Raw genomic sequence first — 20,395 nt, 5'->3', positions numbered from 1 at the left:
TTAAGAATATAGACAAGACCTGAATCTAAAATAGATCGAAACATATCTTATTGTTATACAGTCGTATTTTACAGCTGTGTATGGATTTGCATCTGTATATATGCTGACAGCAGCCTCAGTGTAAGAAAAAACTGATGGAGCGTATACATGTGTATACACATGAAATGAATGAAACTACCTGCCAATGTTGAGTCACTACAGTCAGACACCACAAATGCAGAAAACCACAGCGGAATTTTTACATTTAATGTGCATCAAATATCAGTGAAAGAGAAGACATACTTTTTTGCAGTTCAGATTTATTGGCACTTTAAGGGTCAGATTTAATGTGACAATGTGACAGTGCTTTGGCCTGACAGCAGTCGACTACTCCACCGGAGGAGACATCCAATCATCCGTTGGCTCTCTGATGAACTAAAAGATGTCGTGACTTAAAATCAACTTTACACTGCCTCTTATTTGAGGCAAGTCCTCCTGATGTAGCATCAGAGTGTTTGCAGTGGTTGATTTGATAATTAGACTATTTAGACTTCTGCTCTCTCTGCTGTGGCTTCACTTCTTCTGCTACACTTTGCTGACGAGCGAGTGATGAGACTCAGAGAGTGCAGAGGCCACGGGCCACGGTCAGGTCAAAGTACCATCTGGGAAAGAAAAAGAGCCCAAAACTAATTTCACTTTACAAAGAACTTAAATATAATCTCTGAGTGGACACATTTCATAAACATGGAGGATTTGATTACAAATCCAATGACAGCTTATTGGGTATAGCACTGAGATACTGATACTGGAAAACAAAACTCAATATTTCACATGAGCGTAAGTAATAAGTGCGAAAATAAGTATATATTTAGAATGAGGGGAGTAAGAAGATATACATAAAATATAAAAATAAAATCCTCCAGTCGAATGTCAAGTGAGATGCATTCAAAGACAGTGGAAAGCACGTCACTGCTGCCGTCAAACCGGTGGGAGCGTGCGTTGCGGGCTCAGCCCCGCTCGGCCAGCTTCACCTTGTAAACAGGACACTCTGTGTGAACACACTGCCTGATGAACATTAGTGTATGAAAATAGATTGCATGGAAAGTGTCATTAGTACATCAGGTGGCTGGGCGGTAACAGTCAGACACATATCTCTGCTGCAGAAGAAGCACTGTGGTGTGTGTGTGTGTGTGTGTGTGCACCTGCGGCTGGATGCTTTAATGTGCTGCTTCGTGAAGATGTCAGTGTGTTGAGCCCCGTCGATAAAAAGTACAAGCTCTGCCCTTGAATCCAAAGACATCACCTCTGAAAGAGTGTTTTCTAAAATACACCTCTGGTTGCGGAGCTCTCTGAAGTGGAAACTAACTGCTGGCTGTCTACAAACTTTGGGAGGCTAGTAGAAAGTTGCATGTGCTATAGACTGAGGGTGAAGCCACAGAGCGTTTACGATGGGGGTTCAGTTTGGAATCTCCTGCTCGGCCGTTTCCTCTTTAACAGAATCATCTTCCTCTTGGTGCTGCTCCTCCTCTTCCTCCTGCGAACACAGGACACATCACACGTTATATATCACACAGGCAGTCTGAACTACATCAGCCTTTTTGATTCACAGAGAAAAACTGAAGTGGGTGAGAAGCAACTTAGAAGTGAAAGTCTGATGCTGTCTGATCCAAGTCGGTTCCAGCGACTGCAGGGATGTATGCACACCGATGCATGTATACATGTGTGTAGAGTCTGGCATAAAAAGATTTGGTTTTATGGCTGGAGCAGTGAAAACTCATGTCTCATTCTGATGAGCTAATACTCAAGAACACATATTCTCCAAGAGTGTGTATAGACTTGCTGTTTTGTGACTTGCTGTATTTCTTTAAATGAGGGACTGCAATAAATGTTGTTTTCTTGCAGCTGCAGCTTATAAAACCTGAGCATTAGCTCACGAAGACAAACGAGCAAGTGGTTCAATATACAAAATTCAAAATATACAAAATGTGGCTATTGCGTCAACTGGCTAATCAAGTGCAAATTAGGTTCTGCTCCAACAACATCTACGCTTTCTTTCAACCATCTTTCTGAAAAGTGGCGGCTGTGGCTCAGGAGGTAGAGCAGGTTATCTAACCAGAAGGTTGTTGGTTCAATAGCAGGTCTGCATTCCTTAGGCAGGACACTGAACCCCAAGTTGGCCTTGACCGCTGTGCCAGCAGTGTATGAGTGATGTGTGATAGAGAGAATGCTGCACATAGATGCACTGCATAATGTGTGTGTGCTTTGAGTGGTGATCAGGACAAGAAAAGCAATACAGATGATTTATCTCCCTCCATCTCCACTTTTCACATTTTCTTAAGCAATGTTTAGCCATCACATGCAAAGAAGATTCATGGAAACAGTTCATGAAGAAGAGCATTTTGTGTTTTGATGGGAGAGGAATGTGCAGGACTCAGCCCCCGATGGTTAACAGTCCAGCCAATGCCCCAGCACAGAGCAGAAATCACGGTGGGCCAGCCCAGGAGCCAGCAGAATTAGTAAAGCAGACAAAGTGAAAGTGACAGTGATGAGAGCTGCAGCGGTGATTAAACGACCCTGACAGATACAATTATCCCCTCTCCAAAGGTTAATAAACACATCTACACACCAGAATGTGTGATTACCAGGTTACGATCTGAGGACCACAACACCTCATGAATCCACATTCCTCCAGCGCAGAGCCCACACGGGGCAGATTGTAATTCTCGGCCATTTAAGCCTGCTTTTACGCCAATATGCATTTACTCACTCAATCATACATATATTGTTAGTTAAATATTGCTAATTTCAAAATCTGAGCACATTGTGATCCATCTGCCAACGTGAAAATTTGAAACAGCTTAAAAAAAACAACTTAGGAATGTGGTCAGTTTTGAACACAGACAAACTAGACTTTGAAAAGGTTCAGAAGGCATGATGCTGAGGGGACCGGGTGTGGGGGTAAACACACGTTGTGCTTTACAAAACTCTACAGCTGGGTTTAAGAGTTGCATTGCAATGTCGGTGAAATGTTGTAGCTTTTAGTTTTTATTTTCAAATCAAATAAATAACTAAATTTGAAATTGTGTTTGGCCTCCAGACACCAAATGAAATCCGGTTTGGTAGAAGGTTGTACAGTTATTTCCATATTGTGGTGACACCTCCCATGATTGTGGCTGGAGCTGTGGGACAATGTAGCTTCCCTCACTGAGTGCAATTCAACTTAGCGGGTATAATGCTATGATGTGTTGGTTGTTAGCATGCTAGCATGTCTAAGCAGCACTAAACATAAAGTAAATCTGATGTTGATGGGAATATAATTTTAGTTTCTTTGCAGATATTTGGTCAAAAACCAAAGCAATGGACAAATGGAAACGTGAACCTGATGCAGGAGCTTGTTAAAAAACATTGCTACAATTAACTTGTGTAGAACAGATACATAATTATGGAGACTGGAACGTGAGCAACTGGCCCCACTGATACTGCTTCATAGAGTATCAGTGAAACACAGCACTTGTAATGTTGGTGCCCATTCAGCATTAACGTCTGTGGAGTCTTCAAGCCAGCTCTGAAGTGAAATGCCAACGAAGCAATGAGTGAAAAATCCATCCTCCATATTCGAGCAGATTTATATGTTTTTGTAGTTATATATAATATATACCTGGTGGAGTGACAACTTATTTTATCGCCTGAATGTCATGTGATTAAACAGGAGTTCATTGGTCAAATGTTTCTTTCATGTGTTCGGTCGGTGAAATTACAAAAGATTCAACTCAAACTCTCTTTTTTTCCTTAAGAAACAACAGCTTCTTGAAGGACAATGAATATCTAGCATGTAAATTTCACTGTCTACTTTGATGTCTTGATTTTTAGCTATATGCAGATACACTGTCATCACGACAAGTCACAGCCACACTCTACACAGAGTATCACAAGGTCACTTACAACTTAGAGCTCTCTGGATGGTATAATGAGCAATTTTAAATCTTAAGTCATCACAAAGACCTTAATAAAAACTTTTCTGATGCCTTACCTAAAATATATAATGCATAATGAAGGTATACACACAAACACTTACACACACACACTCTAATCTTGATAACCATTTAAAATGCTGACCTCCTGGTTAGAGGGCTCAGGAGCTCACAGTCGCCCCAATATCTGTCACATAGGTACCCTAAGTATATCTGAAGTTATCTAAACCCAAACTCACCCTGTCAGTGTCTCTGTCGTGTAAACCTCTGTATCGCAGATGGAGAATTAAACTGTCAGAGACTGGGATGAAGATGAGCTGAACTGGTCTATTTCCTGGAATCTAATGTAAATAATTTAGAGTGGTGGCTGTGCAGAGCTATTTGCAGCAGCTGTTAAGGTGTGTGTAGACAGTGAATTAAGGTCCGGGGTAATGTAAAGGGCGGCTCATATATCATCGCTTTACTAACAGGAACCTTGTCGCAGCTTCTGAAGCCGTCTTGATATGCAGTCTCCCCCGGAGAAAAATGTGCCACTTTTTCCTGAACTCTGGATACTTAGTGGTGATGGTCCATAGGGCTGATATATAAATCTAGCTGTGGGGTGACACCTCATGAACTCCGCCATCGTATACACTCATGCCATCCACCAAATCTCCCTGACAGGCCTGCCAATTTTCCAATTACCTGTGGCACCATCCGTTATCGGAGCACCAGTCAGCTCTTAAATGGGAAACAAGAGGGGAGGAGGGGCCAGCGCATGCTAACTATCTCATAAAGCCAGAGATGTGCCTCCTGAGCCTCCTCAACTGATTTAGCGTGTGTCCCTGGGGAGAGGGGGGGGACACAGTCCTCCTGGCCTCTCAGGGCCTTTTCTGGATCTGTCACGTGCACTTTATCCACCTCGCTCCAACCTCTCAGCCACGTATCAGTCGCGTCTCAGCTGGGGGGAAAGCAGACAGGTCTAAGTGCTCCGCAGCCTCACTGTTGCTGGTATTATCCTGCTGTCTATCTGGATGCAGAGCAGCCTCCTCCAGTCTGGGTGGGAGGCCAGCAGCGGAGACAGACACGGCCCAATCTTCATCTGTTTTCATGTTTCCTTGAATTCCAATGAAGTGCAGTGCGGGAAGTGATAGTACATCTGAAGATTGCCCTGCGTTAGAGCCTATCCTCATTTATCTGCTCTTATAGTCAGGCTTATGGAGTGAGTCTACAGATATCGCCTGTGCCGCATGCAAATTAAAGCCTCAGACAGATGGAGGAGACTGCTGTTAATCATATTTGAAATGTTCATGTCACCTGGGGAGCGTCGGACGAGTTATTTGGATAGGGGTGTAATTGCTGGTGGAAAGCCTTTATCAGTCAGTCGAGGTTTTAATTCTTCAAAACAGCTCCCCCACGTGTCATAGTATCACTTCGCTGCACTGAAACTACAGTACAATTTGAAGATGATCTAAACCTCTCTGAGAATGATCCCATCATTTACAACTGCATCCAGCCACTTCATGGTCACCTCGCCACAAAGTGGGAACGCAACATATTGTAATGTATGAATTATTGACTCTAGAGTTAATGTGGTGTTCTCCATCCAGCAGACACACGATGGGCTGCTCAACAACATGAGCTATAGTTGTCTATGATTTCGCATTTTATGGTAATACACTGCATTCAAATTACATTTTGCTAACCTGCAGCACTTCCTGTTGTCGTCTTCACTGATAGATAGCCCACTGCTGTTATATTGTTAGGTTAGAATTCCTTCAGTCTCAGCATTTAGGAGCTTTTTAACAGGACCTTAATGATCTCCTCTGCAAAGCAAATGGAGCTGATCGTTTTAACCTCTTGATGCTTCTCTGTGTCTACATTTCTGCCAATCAACTTAGATTTCTGACATCTCTTCATTGAATGGCTCCCATCTTTTTTCACTTATCACCGTTCCTGATACTTCAACATCTCAAATAACACACATGAGCGCCTTTTGTGGGAACTATCAGGTGTGAATTAGCAATTCAAGCTAAAGTCAAGTCTGTTTCTCTTAATGAACTAACCCGACTTAGACAACAAATCTGAACCAGACAACTTTATTGATCCCTGCAGGGAAAGTGCTTCATTAGAATTGCACAGTAAACAAGTAAAAACTACTATAAATACTAATGATGTTTAGGGGACTGATATTTACGAGTGAGTGCAGATACGACTAAAAATCTTGATCTAGTGAATCTAGTGAATCTGTGGTTTCATCAGGGGACTGCCGGGCCATGAATCTGAATCCTCTGTGTCCTCCTCCTGATTTCTGTTGCTCTGGTTGCCATGCTGCCCAAATTCAGTGTGATCAGCTGGTCTCTGGTGTACGAGATTTATATTTGTATCCGCCCCAAATTGCAGACACTAGTAAGTATGAGTTCCCTGATGTCTGTTTTTTTCCCCCCATAAAGATCGGTGAATTATTGCCTGAGAAATCCACGAAAATGTTGAAAAACGCCCGTTGAAAAAAACATCCTGGATCCACATACTGATCCAGATACAGACCAAAATGTGATGAATTCTTTCCTGACTCATAGAGCATCTTTCCACCAAGTTTTGTGATGGTCAGGTATGAACGTCAAATGCCGGGGAGGGATCGACATTATATGATGTTAGATAATACAAGCGTTGTATAAATGGGACTTATACTGCCAAGTGCTTTGAGTACAGACTTCAGTAGTGCTATATAAATACAGTCCATTATTATTCTATTTAACAGTAGTACTTAACCAGACGCTGATAAATGCTCATGAATTAATTCAGATAATTACTGCAGTTAAGTTATTTTGCTGTAGCTCATTACAGATATTTTAGTTTTGAATTACTGATTCATGAGTTTATAATGACAGTTTTCACATTTACACTTGTATCCCATAATTTGTATATTTAAAGACAGTCTTAATGGTGCTATTGATTCTACTCTTAGGGTTGTTATGTCATTTTTATTGCAAATGCATGTCCTTATTCCAGTGTAGTAACAATGTTGCACATTGATATTTCCTGTGTGTGTTGTTTGAGGATCGTGTTAAAATATGTAGCAGGTCTAAAGTGAAGTTACGGTGTCTGATCCACAGACACACGTAGCAGCGATGTTGAGCCTTTTCCTGTTCTCTCACTGTGCACTGCTCAAGTTGCAGTGTGGAACTGGGTTTTGCATCACTTTCCCCTGCTAGAGACATTTGCTTTGTGGAGAGCGGAGAGTCAGACGCTCTCCCACCGTCAGGCCTGCAGGAGCTGATGGGCTCTGGCATTGTGGGATATCTCCATTGAATCCCTCTGGGGAAACGAGGGAGAGGAGACGGGAGGAGGGTGGTTTTGTTTCCCCCACTTACTTTCTATAGGCTGGCAGGCCCTCTGGCACCAGCATATACAAATATGATAAGGAAATGTCACATTTTTCTTTGGAGCTGAGGTCGCCATTTTAAAGGGCAGGAGCGGAGCGTCGTCTCTGTCATGTGACGCCGAGAGAGAAGAGCTCGGGCTGAGCTCTAGATGGCAACAACTACCAATCCAGCTCTACCGCTGCTCAGCCCCAGGTCCCTGCTGCTTACAACATTAATTGCTACTCCTGAATGTGAAGATGTGCACACACTTACACACACACACACACACACACACACACACACAAAGAGAGAGAGAGAGAGAGAGAGAGAGAGAGAGAGAGAGAGAGATCTGCTAACTGCACAGCCTATGCAATCAACCTCACAGACTGGGATTAAAATTCCACTGTAAAGGAATAATGTGCAACACTGAGTGTACTTTAATAAGCTCTGCCGTCCTTTATCAAGCCTTAACCGTCCTCAAAAGAATTAGCAGTTAATTAGTGTGACTGATTTTCTTATCATGTTTTGTTTTGCTTTCGCTGTATTTATTTATGAGCGTATCACAACGTGCGTGTGCTTTGTTGTGTCCTCTCACCTATGATGGATTCACTGCTCTCAAAAGCGGAATATTCAGCTGCACACATGATAGCAGACCTCTGCGCAGTGCAATGCTACCACATGAGGCTGAGTGGAACCAACAAGCATTATTGTGAGGTGAGAGCTAATTCCAGTTTTAATTTGGGTTTAACAATAAAACCAGATTTGGCTTGAAACTTATCTTAGTTTAAGGGTCAGTGTAATTATTTAAATACCAGTTTAAATGCAAAAACATTGAGATATAAACCGGTCATCATTAATTTATGTAGCTGTGACTCGTTACAGATTTTCACTCTAAAAAGCCACTGTATGATTCCCTGTATTTATGTCAAGCAGTTACATCTTCATTTCATACTTTTGATGACATATTCCTGGAAACACAATGTTTTTTCTAGTAGATGCAATTTCTTCTACATTTTTAATGATGCTGAAATGATTGAAATGCCAAATACATTGGATTTGATTCTATTTAATATAAATTCTTTGGATGATGGTTTTTCTTACTGATAACAGTTCTTAAATTATTATTTTACCTGTGGGTGTTTTACTCAAAACCACAGACATTATTTTTCATTTCAACCGCTGTGTACAAAACAAATTAAACTCCTGCATCAGATTGGACTGTACATCAACTGTGAACGAGCTTACTATGCTGACATGTACATTTTGTATGTTAGTTAGGTAGAGTAATGCATTTACTGTAAGTGTAATGAAGTGTTTACTGCATCTATAACTCATCGGTTCTTTCCACATGTTAATAAATTAGTTGGCACATGAGCACTCACACATTTTTTTTCAAGAAATCTGTCTCAGAATAATTGCAAGATGCCTAATTTATGTATATAATTTGGGGCATTCGGTGTGTATATAAGCTTGCTAATGATTTTAACGGTTAAAATGCCACAGCAGCAAATCGTAAATCCTGCATCTCACTATAGGGACACTTGTTCTATATGACCATTGTCTTTAAACTCTATTTTCCCTGTTGGTTTGGTGGCTGTGCTAAACGTGTGCCTGTGTGTTTGAGTGCCTCTAAGTGTGCACTGGCATCTTTTTGCCATTCGAGAGATGACACAGTCGCAGTGGGTCATAAACAGTGGCTTCATTAGCCTGCTCTGGCAGTACGTTACTCGCTACATTTAACCACCTCTGCACCCAGCGTTTCTCCTGCACTCCTGCTTTAGCACCCACAAACCAGTCACCAGAGAGCACAATTAAATTTCATGACGGTGCATATTTGCAATTCCCATTTCATTTATTACAAAGGGCATTCTTTAATGTCCAATTTTTTTCACAAAACGTATTTCCATTTTAGTGAGGCATGACTGATACCGAGGTGAACTTACCAGGCAACGGCTAATTTAATCAGAGGTAAAATGCACAAGCAGGTTTTCCTTTTTATTGCCTCAATAACTACAGATGCTTCCAAGCAGAGGATATAGAGTCAGGAAGGGGAAAGCGACTTCCTCGGTTTCCAATTTGAAGCATTTAGAACAGAGCAGAGCCTCATAAACAGCTCTCTGTGTTCAGGCACTGTGGGGAAACTGGCTGTGTACCTCGGTGTTATATGTGAAGCAGTGCTGACAACTCATCTCAACATTTCAAAAACTTCTCCTATGATGAATACAGAGGGTGGGGGGACTTGTTTATATGGTATAATAAGTTAAATATGCAGATTCCCCCAAATCTTACTCTGTAAGTACACAAATGACGAGGCATGGGAAACACAGATTCCTCATCAACACTATAGAGGCAAAGTGTTTCCCTTACAGAGAGCTGTCGTGGAATGTCCATTCAATTCATTGGCCCTTCTTCTCATTTCTTGGCATGTGAAGAAAAAGTTGCTTTAAAACATTTCATCATTAACAATGCTATATATATTTTCGTAATAATTTATGGAGTAAGTATTAACTCATTTATTAAAAAAACCGATTTAATCTCCCCACAGATTACCCTCATAAACGCAACAACCAGTATTTCAGTCTCCTGGGGTTTGATACAAAAAAAAGGTTTCCAAACTGAGCCTCCACAACATTTTGAAAATAACTGCTTTACTTTAAACTGCAGCTTCAAGTCAAAAAGCAAAACAAATGAAATAAAGTGGCAGTCTGGCAGATGTCAGTCTTGATTGATTAGGTGACCCCTGTAGTTCCTGGTTGTAACAGCGACCGCGGTTTAAAGCTACAGCTTCCAGGGTTCTGGGGGGCAGTAAAAAATACTTGTGGTTTTAATAGTTAATCATTTTTCCATCACTCTGTGATCTGATTTTAAAGTTGCACATGGCAGCAGTGTGTGAACAGCAGGGCACAGAGAGAGGAGCTGCTGATCATGCTGATGCTGCTGAAGTTGGAGGTTTAACGGCTCTTCACCCAGCAGCTCACTGCAGCTCCTCCTCACTGCTTCAGACTGATCTGCAATGGCCGTTGTGTTTTGGGGTTTTTGATGAACGATAGCAATAAGTGCTGAGCTCATTGAGAAACACATTACATTTCCTGAAACCACTTCATAATAAATGTCGGCCTGTTTTAACCAGTTAAATTATTTTAATGCGAAGCAGCATCAGGGGCAAATTTACACAGCTTGTTCATCTGGGAATGTAGCCACAGCCATCCAGTTCATAAAACTGCAAATATAAAGATAGAGATAGACAATACTTTTATCTGTTGGTCATAACCTCAGTCACCACTGTGTTACTTCTTTCAGCGACAGAGACTTAATAGACATTCATTTAAATGAAAATCTTCAAGATTGCCGCTTTGAAGAGCTTTTCCTAGATTGAAGCGTCCACATTCTCAGTGATGGCAAATCATCCAAATAGCGGCTCCAGTAATGAGCCAGTGCGGCGAAGGGAGGTCTGCAGCAGGCAGCATTGACATACAGCACATGTACAGAAGCAATAAGAAAAGCCAAGCTGGGAGCAGAGGAATGAAGACTTCAGCACGCTGCAGTTTATGAAACCTTTCTGTTATGATCAAGAGGCTTCCTGCTCATCCCCATTAGTGTGATTTATAGCACCGATGAGACGCAGTCCTGCACACCAGCATTTTGTTAAATGTATCGGTGTCTGCACAATAAGTGTGTGGCTCGACACATGTTTGTATGAGCAAATCAGCTCAGTCTCACCGATCCCACATCATTATGAATTGTGTCTCATTTAAAGAATAAAGAGCTCAGATTTTAGAAAAATCAAACAAATGCATGCTGAATTTAACATCAAGCCAGTAATTGTGTGTATTTTACTAATTATATTATACAATTATATTCTCCGTCTGTCTCAAGGCTTAGGTAAATAGCTTAATTAGAACAATGCCATGAGGTTTATGCCTACATGTATTCTACTTGGTTTTCTACTTTGGCTGGTTGAAGGAAGTCGTTACTTGATGAAGCTGGACTGTGTTGCCCTCTGGAGCAGGTTGGGTTCCAATAGCTGGCTCCATTTTGGATCTGTTTCCCAGGATTTGAATGAATATCCTATTGAAACCTTGCATCGCTCCTTGTTATTTTTTATTCAACAAAGAGCAGTGGACACATTTTTCAGGCCACATTAGCAGGCTTCTCATGTTTCAGCTATAGCTGTGGAAACTCTAAAGGACAAACATCTAATCATAATCATAATTTGAGAACTAGCCTAATGTAACATTTGGCTGGTGTAACTGCGACCTGTGTCCGTGTCTGTTTGTGTTGTCTCATTGGACTGAATGAGGCACCGTTGTGTTTTCGAACATGTGCTACTAAGAGCTAAAAATATAAAAACTGGAGGATCATGGGCCAACATACTTATCATTCATGTCTCATGTACAGGTCCCACATCCATTAGTCCTCATTAGACCAGTTCCCTAAAAATGTCATAAACTCATTCATACATGACTATTTTATAAATAAACAGCCTTATTTGCATAGCTGGTCCTGCATCATTAATGAATTACCTACTGTCTATTTATAGAGTGTTCATTATTAGCTCATATTTACTTATACATATGCAGGACACAAGATGCACTACCTGTGATTATCAATGAAGACCGAGGCTCGGACACGATCATGTTATGTGTGAGAGTTGTTACGTCTGATATACAAATCCAACCTTAAACTTCCAGGCATCACAATATACAAACTAAAACAGTTACTAAAAGAGCTAAGTGGTCCTAAGTGCATGCTGAAATAACTATTAAGGCTGTTTGTTTTATACCTTTACACTGTGCATGATTGTTTTACACATGTGCTTTTCTTTCTTTTCTGTACGAACACACTTCCAAATAGGAGATAGATACAACCGTTGTAAACGTATTGAGGAATCATTAAATACTTCAATTTAAGTTCAAACGTGAAACTCAAAGTTGGAGCAGTTCTGAACAGAGGTTAAGGCTAAACATGTATCTATTAACACCATATTCAACTGTGGTGGGTTCGGAGAAAAGAAACGTTAAAGTAAACTTTATTATGTATTTCTATAGAAGGAAAGTGTTGTTGTGTGGATGCAGAATACCCCTAGAATATAGATGCTTTCTACCCACGCAGCAGGAGCCCTGTTATCTTAACGAAGGCTGCTGGTGTGGCTGCTCAGCGCCTGCTACACTGTTTATGGCCATAAAATACAGAGGGGGTCCAAAAAGTGGCTTCATGTACACTCTCCGCTAAGAGGGTTATTAGAATGGTCCAGAGAAATGGATTGTCGGGGCCACCAGGGACCCCAGCAGCAATCACACACTCCTGTTTACTCCACAAATTGGCCCCTGAGAGGGGCGTGGGCGTCTGTAGCGCCTAGTTAAAGTGATTGAGGTGACTCCCAGCCATTGATTTTTCCCTTCGTCTTTGGCATCCTGCCTGGCCACCACTGACCATGTCGCGTGCTCCCTGCAGGCTAATTTAGCAGCCCCTGCTCGCCTTTAAATCATATTAAACTGTAGTTAAACTTTGGCCACGTCTAAAAGACAACCATCATTGACGAGGTCATCATGTTATAAGTACCTCATTCGCTTGAGTAAACGAGCAAACTCGACTGCGGGGCTTATCGATTGCGTATCCCTTATGGCATTAAGATTAAATGTGAATACAGATAAGAGAATGTAGGGAAAAACAAATTCAAATCACACACATGGATTTATCTACATTCTATGAATGCACCAATGATCCTGATTAAACCAATCAGACGGGGCAGGAATGATGCCTCATTGAGAAAATAAAAACAGGCTAAAGGTCAGAATGTTCCACTAAGATAGACACCCACAACACGAGGAGCCGGTAAAGAAAGCATTGCCTGCCCTGCACTCTAAATACCAGACCATGTGATGAGTAATGATGCCTATTTTTATTTCAATTTAGTCCACATAGTAAAGTCAGCCAAGTGTGACACTTCATTAACTCAATTAGGCTAACTTAATTACATTCTTTCACAGGTCAAGTGATGAAGCCTCTGATTGATGGCACAGCTTGTAAAGGTAATCTTTCACTGAATTGGGAATGACATTAAAATGTACATTAGCGGCTACACACTATCGAATAATTACAGAATCTTAAAGTACACGGGTCCTTGTTGTGTGAAAAGGCAAAAAACGAACCTTGAGCACATAACTGTCATTATATGCACAAACAGAGCTGAATTCTCTGAGGTCATGACAGAACTTACAAACTGTTAGCTGAGGAGGAGCAGGCCTACGTCTGCGGAGGAAGTGGAGAGAATGAAACTTTTACGGACAGTAATTTCCACAGTTCCAATCCTTTTGATGACAACAAGTCTGAGTGCAGATGAAGTAGTGCATCCCACACAAGTTCACAGTTGAGTACTCTAAACACTGCCTGAGCAACTTTAAGAGCTTTTGGCATTTCAAACCTTTTATCCAAATCTTCTGGTGTGATTCACCGTGGAGCCCAGCTTGCCAGGCAGCGCTGCAAGGGTGTAAATAAAGCCTTAAACAAGCACCCCTTGGCACAGTAACAGGCTTGAATTAAAGGCCATCCGTATATTATGGCAAGACTGTCACTTTAGTGCTGAAATCAATTCTGTGAGGGCTGGGGGCGACAGCGGGAGGGATGTGGCCTTGGTCAGAGCGAGGTTTATCTAAGTCGAGCAGGCTGAGAGAAACACAGCGTCTATAATGAACTCAAGCCTGTCTAATAAACCTTTTATTGCCCCTTTGCACAGCTACAATGTGTGCAACAGCACCAACGCTCAGCTCCTGCATTTTCCCGCAACACTGTAAACCAGCGGCTCCTCTGTAATTTCTACTGTTGGACAAACAGCACAACAACACAAATCAGAGACACAAAGCATCATCAAAAAGATATTTTGTTATTAATCACAACCTCACAGACAGAATCCCATTTACTGTGACCTTTAGCGAGAGACAATAAGAGAACACCCACGGTAACAGAAAGACTTGTGTCTTAGGGTTGGTTTTCTTTGGCTGAACCCTAATGACATTCTGGTGTATTTGTATAAGGACTGGTCACACGTTCAACATACAAATGAACTGAGGATCGCAATAAAGATGCAAAGTTTTGTTGACCCCCCCAATACCTCAAAGTTAAGCCAAGAGCTCAATATATGATAAGTCTATTTTTTACAATGTGTTTTCCATATGCCGGAGATTTGCAGATGCTCAAAGGCTTTGTTTAAACCTCTGAACAATTGGCAAAAATACTTTTTTTTTTTTTTTTTTAAATGAAAAAGATGTGTTAGCGTGCTCAGTAATGACGTTCAGTTGGAGGAATCATCAATTTATTGCACTTTTGTAGAAGAACGAGGATGTTACCCTCTCACATACCGGAACAATGGCTTCAGGAATCACTTTACACTTTTTGTGTTGTAGATTTAATTATACGTGATTAGCAGAAATTGAAAATTTTGCAAATCAATTCCGCAACCCATTATGACACAATGAGACAACGTAACAACCATATATCAGCCATCATATCAGCTCTGAGTAGCAACAACAGGCCATGCTTTAAATACATATTCTGGCTATAGACCCCTTTAGTCTTGTTGTGCAAGTTTTGCATCTATCAAAGTGCTTTGATTTGTCAGGTATTTCATTTGCTAGATTAAACAAAAAAACACCTCTATCAGGTTCATTTACATTTGTTCATTTACATTTTCTCTTCATATTGTGATTGAGTTCATTTTCCATATCTACCACAACTAATGAGCCGCTATTTCCATTTCTATGATTCATTGCATCTTGCCACGGTTTACGACTTATTGCCCCACCTTTAACTGTGGCAATCTGCGACAGGTATTAACAATCTGGCATTTAGAATTTGATGGATGACAAAGAAAATAATTTGGATTGTATTGTTTGAAAATCGGTTCAAATTATGTTGCCAATATTTCAAGCAAACCTTTCGAATCTTCAGTGGAAAACATAAGCTGGCTGGCTTTCAAACAAGAGACCTAAACCAGAGCTGTGGCCAGCATCACATACTGTAAGATACTCGGTGCTCCTTCCTGCACCTCTTCCTTCAGATATCATGCATCTTCCTCTCAGATAAGAGCAGGGCTGCAGGGTGCTCTGACAAATCACTTCCTGTACCGTTCTCTGTAGCAGCCTGTCAGGAAGAGGGGCTCACCGCCCACTATCTCTGCCAGCAGCTGAATCTCAGTCGCGACGATCAGGTAATATTCTGCACTTAATGTTGACATTTACGAAACATTCTCCCCCCACAGGCAAAAACGGTGCATGGCTTGGCATTTAAAAGTAGATAATAAAACTTTCCTTAAATACTGCTCTCATCTTCAGAGTGCTTTTTAGATGCCCTTAGTAGAGTCAATTATCTCCACACACTTGCTATTACAGAGACACTTTGTACACCACGCTTTCTCAAAAATGTCACATTCTTAACTGTCTCTCAAAATGGAGCCCTTGAAATGTTAGAGATGTTGTACACGTGTTGGCTTCTTTCATCCATCTGTTGCTTAAACATGTCTCTTCAATGTGCTGAATAAATAGCAAAAGTTCTCTTCAATCAGAAATCATTCACCCTTTATGTATACATATAAGATACTTTCCAAAGTAAAACATGAACTGATTGGTAAAGACTAATGGGCTTATAGTTAATGTACAGGAAGGATCTTAGCTTGCTAAAGAAATGGAGAAAAAAACCGTTCACACTAATTTGTCACATCAACACAGAAAAGCTTGTCTCTTGTCACCAGTGAAATGTCGACCTGCTCTGGGGCAGAGAGAGCCAGAGCCCTGAAGTACTTTCATTTGATGTAAACAAGTGGGAGGAGGAGGAGGAGGAGGAGGAGGAGGAGGAGGAGGAGGATGGGAGCAACTTCACAGGGACAAGAAAGTCCAGAAGGAATGAAAACTAAGTCAAAGAGATGGTAGGGGGGGGCGAAAGTAGCAGAGACTTGTTTCAATCTCACTATTCCTTTTTAACAGTTAAAGATCTATAGAATAAATTATGAATAAATTGTAAATGCTCTGAGTTTATATATTGCTTTTCTAGTCTTATTAACCACTAAAATTGCTTCAAACGAAACTCAAGCCGCATTCAAAGTCAAGGGACTCAATTGAGTCTGGACTTCACCCGCAGTTTGCTTTTCACCCACTCAGAATGCAGCGGGAGGTTTCCAGCACAGTGAATCCAGCAGGGGATCTCCCAGCTGTGTTGGATTCTTTCTGCAGACATTATACTCGGAGGCCAGATGGAGAAAGTCTGCAGATAATCCATAGGCTCTCACTTGGAAAGTGCGGAGATTCTCCGGAGTTAGGTGCATGTCTGAAAGCAGCTATATATGTAATGACATGAAACCTTTGACACAGAAAAACAAAGTTCCCTTCCCATTACCAACCGAAAGACAATGTTGTTGTTATGACCTATCATCACAGCGCAATGATGCAACTGACAGAGGGTTCTTAAACATCACAACTGTCATGTTCTATATGATGTTGTAGAACCTGACAGGCACAGCACTGGTATGAACAAATGTCAAGCATCAGAGCGAAGCTCAAACCATAATTGGCGACATTCTTGAATTCTGGCAATTGGTCAATTATGTTGGCCTCAAGTAAAGTGGTAGAGTGTGAGATGGTGTGGTGGTAGTAAGACCACGACTTAAGGATGATGACATTGATTGTTCAACAGTCCGATCCATACATCAGGTGGAAAAAAAACTTTGAACCATGAAACTTTGAACCATATGGTATCTGCAAATCTACCAGCCTGACATAACAAGAAGATGTACAATTACTTTTTTAAAGGTTTACTCTTGCACTGCTCTTAAGTCCTAATTTGTACATTGTGTCACATACTGAAATGACTGGCTGTGACTTTTTGTGTTCACGAGCAGATAACGAATCTTACTACTTTTGATTGCCCTCTTTAATTCCCATCACAGGCCACCCTTTCATGCTTTAGACAATCAGCATAAAAATCCAATGAAATGAAATTTGCTTGACTCAAAACTGTACAACTTCAGATTACAATGTATTTTCTTTGATCTATGTGCATATGTAACCCTGACGCTGACAACTGTGGGAATTCTGAAGTGTTCACTGCACTTTGTGTCATCAAATATTAAAGTTCTGTTTAAAAATGCAAACATATCAAAGTATTAGTATGTTCTGGCAGGGTCTGATTAAATAGGGCTGGACCTGAGGCTCCTCAGGGAGGCTCGACTGTCTCTTCAAGCTGCCAGTAAGCACATCTCCAAACAGTCTTGTTTAATCCTAGTGTCATCCTCCTCCTCCTCCTCCTCCTCCTCCTCCTCCTCCAACTCCTCCAACTCCTGCTGCTAAAAGCTGTTGCCTCTGTTCTAGCTCTCGTTCTGCCACGTCTAATAAGAACAGTACAGCGCTCGCACGTACCAGCAAGTGACCAAAATAATGCACTTACTTTTTAGTTTTGTCTTATATAAACCTACGACAAACACCGCCGACATGTTTAATATAAATTGCAATGCCCCACACGGACAGTTACAGAAATCTCACGAGCAAATTGAGCAAACAGGATGCACCAGACCACAGTTTGGAGTGACAAAGGGTCTTAACGCTGTTTTATATGAATGATTTCAGTTTGAATAACTTTGAAAAACAATTTTTTCACTGTCAATATGGAGTGTAGACTGATGGGCAAGAAAAGCAAATGTATTCATTTAAAATTCGATCCATAACACAATAAAGTCATCAAAAAGTGAATGGGTCTGAAAAAGAAAAAGTAAGAAAAGAGTCTTTTATTCTACCTTTTGTCTGTGTCTTGCTCTCTGGGTTGGATCAGTGTGAAGGGGAGGTAGCGGCATGCTGTGTCAACTTAAGTGTCTTGTTTGATACTACCGGTAGGAGCACCAAAGGGAAAACACTTCCACACACAGTATCTTTGAAATCACCTAATATTACAATTAACAGCTGTTTTTTTTTCACTGTTTTCAATCAGACTGACCCAATTTCTGTTTGGGAGGTGGGATCATTTGGTTTGGTTTTGCCCTAACCAATCCAACGGAAGTAACACATCTGACTAGTGGCCTTTGATAGCAGCAGCTTTTTAATATTAATATAAGAAATATACCAATTTAGAATTTATTTCTCTAACTCTGTCTGTTGCTATTGTTGACAAATGTAGCCAGTCAGATGTTAGATATGCCCAAGCAGTACAGCCTCATATGAATTCGCACATAATTGTGATCCAACTGCTGCTATTTGCATGCTTTCAAACTCTTGTTTTGGAAATTAAAACTCACAATGCAAGTTATATGCATTTTATCATTTAGGTTTTAGAAATCTGGATGTTTTACAAGTCTGCCCAGACTGGAGTGAGTGTAAAATTGTCTTAGCGGGACATATTAAAGATTTATAACATTTACTAAAGATTGTACTTACAGCACTTTACTTTTTAGAGGACACAATTACCTGAACTACTGCTGTGTTGCATCCCCCCCACGTGAATGCAATAGATTGTGTAACGTGCTCCTCAGGCTGAGGGCCTCTGCTCTGGATCCTCCCTGCTTGTGTGTTATTGGTGCCTCTGAGGACCTGCTGCCTCTCGGTTCACAGCAGAGTACATAAGGACCGAGGAGCTGCACCTCGCTGTCTGCCAATGGCTGATTTTTGCCAGTATGTGTGTGTTAAGATCTATACTTGACGCTATTTAATCTGTGGCTCTGGGATTAGCTTGTGTCAGGCTAAAACTAGAACTGGTTGTCCTTACTTTATTAAATTCACACGTGGGTTCTCTTCCAGTTATTGGTTGTGTGGTTTCAGGCTTACTTTGAAGCCCTTACCAGGAGGCCCAGCTGCTATTCTATTTCGAACTTCGTTTTCGCCTGTTCTTCATCCAGTGTTATGTTGCTCCTCTTTCTCTTGGGCTCGCAACAAGTTGCAATTGAGTAGAACCACAATTAGGCGACATTCATCTTTTTCTTCATGTGTTATTCAATGGTATGAGTACAGGTCAATTATACCAAAGAGCACAGATAAGACTTTCAGCATAGCTAAAATTGGAATAACTTAATGGTAAGTGGTCTGTAAATGGTCTGTCACTCAAAGCGCTTTACAGTACAGTTTTTACATCCACCCATTCACACACACATTCATACAGTGCATCTATGGGCAGCAATTTGTTTCTCTTAATCAGTTCAATATGTAATTTCATATATCAGCAAATATGTGTTGTGTGTATACACTACTGAATGTCAAACAGAAACGTAGAATTGTTGCCTACATTCAGGTAAAAACCCTAGTAGTACATATTGAAACACATCGTTTTATATGATGACTACTTCACAGTGAAAGAGAGCTTTAACCTTTAGTTTTTTTCATAAAATAATTTATATCATTTCTATGATGCAGCATTTCCACTATGGCTTTTATAATTCACCTCCTCTTTGCCAGCATCAATCAAACCCCATTTCCCACATAGATTTAGCCAAGCAGGACAGACTGCTAGTTTCTAGTGAGATGGAAATTGGGATACATTTATCACTTAGGTTGAGAGGCGGCCAAATGTTACCCTTTATTGCAAAATAATTCAATAAAAACAAACAAACAAGTAAGAAAGAAAAAATTAATTCTGCTTTCAAATATGAACAAGTACTGTGCTGTGTTTATTAGCTGTTTTCATCATCGGTAGTGTGTTCATTGCTCGTTTATGAGAGTGACTGAGGACAAGACTTTTGTCCTCATTACACAGAGAGGACCAGGTAACCCTACTGGGAGTTTGTGGTCAGCAGATGTCTCCTGCCTGCTATAGCTTCAGTCTGAACTGCAAATTTGAAGAGTTGAATAAGCAACATCATGGTGGGAACCTCCGAGCGCACTGGTATTGATAATGTGGTGAGTGCAAGCTGCATTCTCTTTGGAAACTTAAAAGGCTAAATCTAACCAAGTATTAGCATGTGAAGTATAAGTATGTGTTCACACCGTGTTCCAGTATGTGGGCTCAAGTGTAGAGCAGAGGTGTGAAGTCATTGTTTTACATATCACAAGGAATTCTCAAATCTTTCCATTTAAGCGTTGGAAAAAGTCAAGTCAGGCGAGTACTGAGTCAAATCTCAAGTCCCAAACTGAG

The 20,395-nt window shown here is 40.9% G+C and overlaps 1 protein-coding gene across 1 annotated transcript in view; it reads right to left on the bottom strand.

Annotated features, from left to right (window-relative positions):
* Positions 1–232: 232 nt before the first annotated feature.
* The window catches only part of phf14 (PHD finger protein 14), a 79,010-nt gene continuing 58,847 nt past the window's right edge, over positions 233–20,395 (bottom strand). The window contains exon 18 of the mRNA XM_034601135.1: positions 233–1,513. Coding sequence (XP_034457026.1) covers positions 1,436–1,513 — 78 coding nt within the window. The 3' untranslated portion in view covers positions 233–1,435. The remainder of the gene's footprint in view (positions 1,514–20,395) is intronic.

Source organism: Hippoglossus hippoglossus, chromosome 11 (assembly GCF_009819705.1).
Source record: "Hippoglossus hippoglossus isolate fHipHip1 chromosome 11, fHipHip1.pri, whole genome shotgun sequence".
In the NCBI taxonomy this organism is placed as follows: domain Eukaryota; kingdom Metazoa; phylum Chordata; class Actinopteri; order Pleuronectiformes; family Pleuronectidae; genus Hippoglossus; species Hippoglossus hippoglossus.
This window is presented reverse-complemented; position numbering and strand designations above follow the sequence as displayed.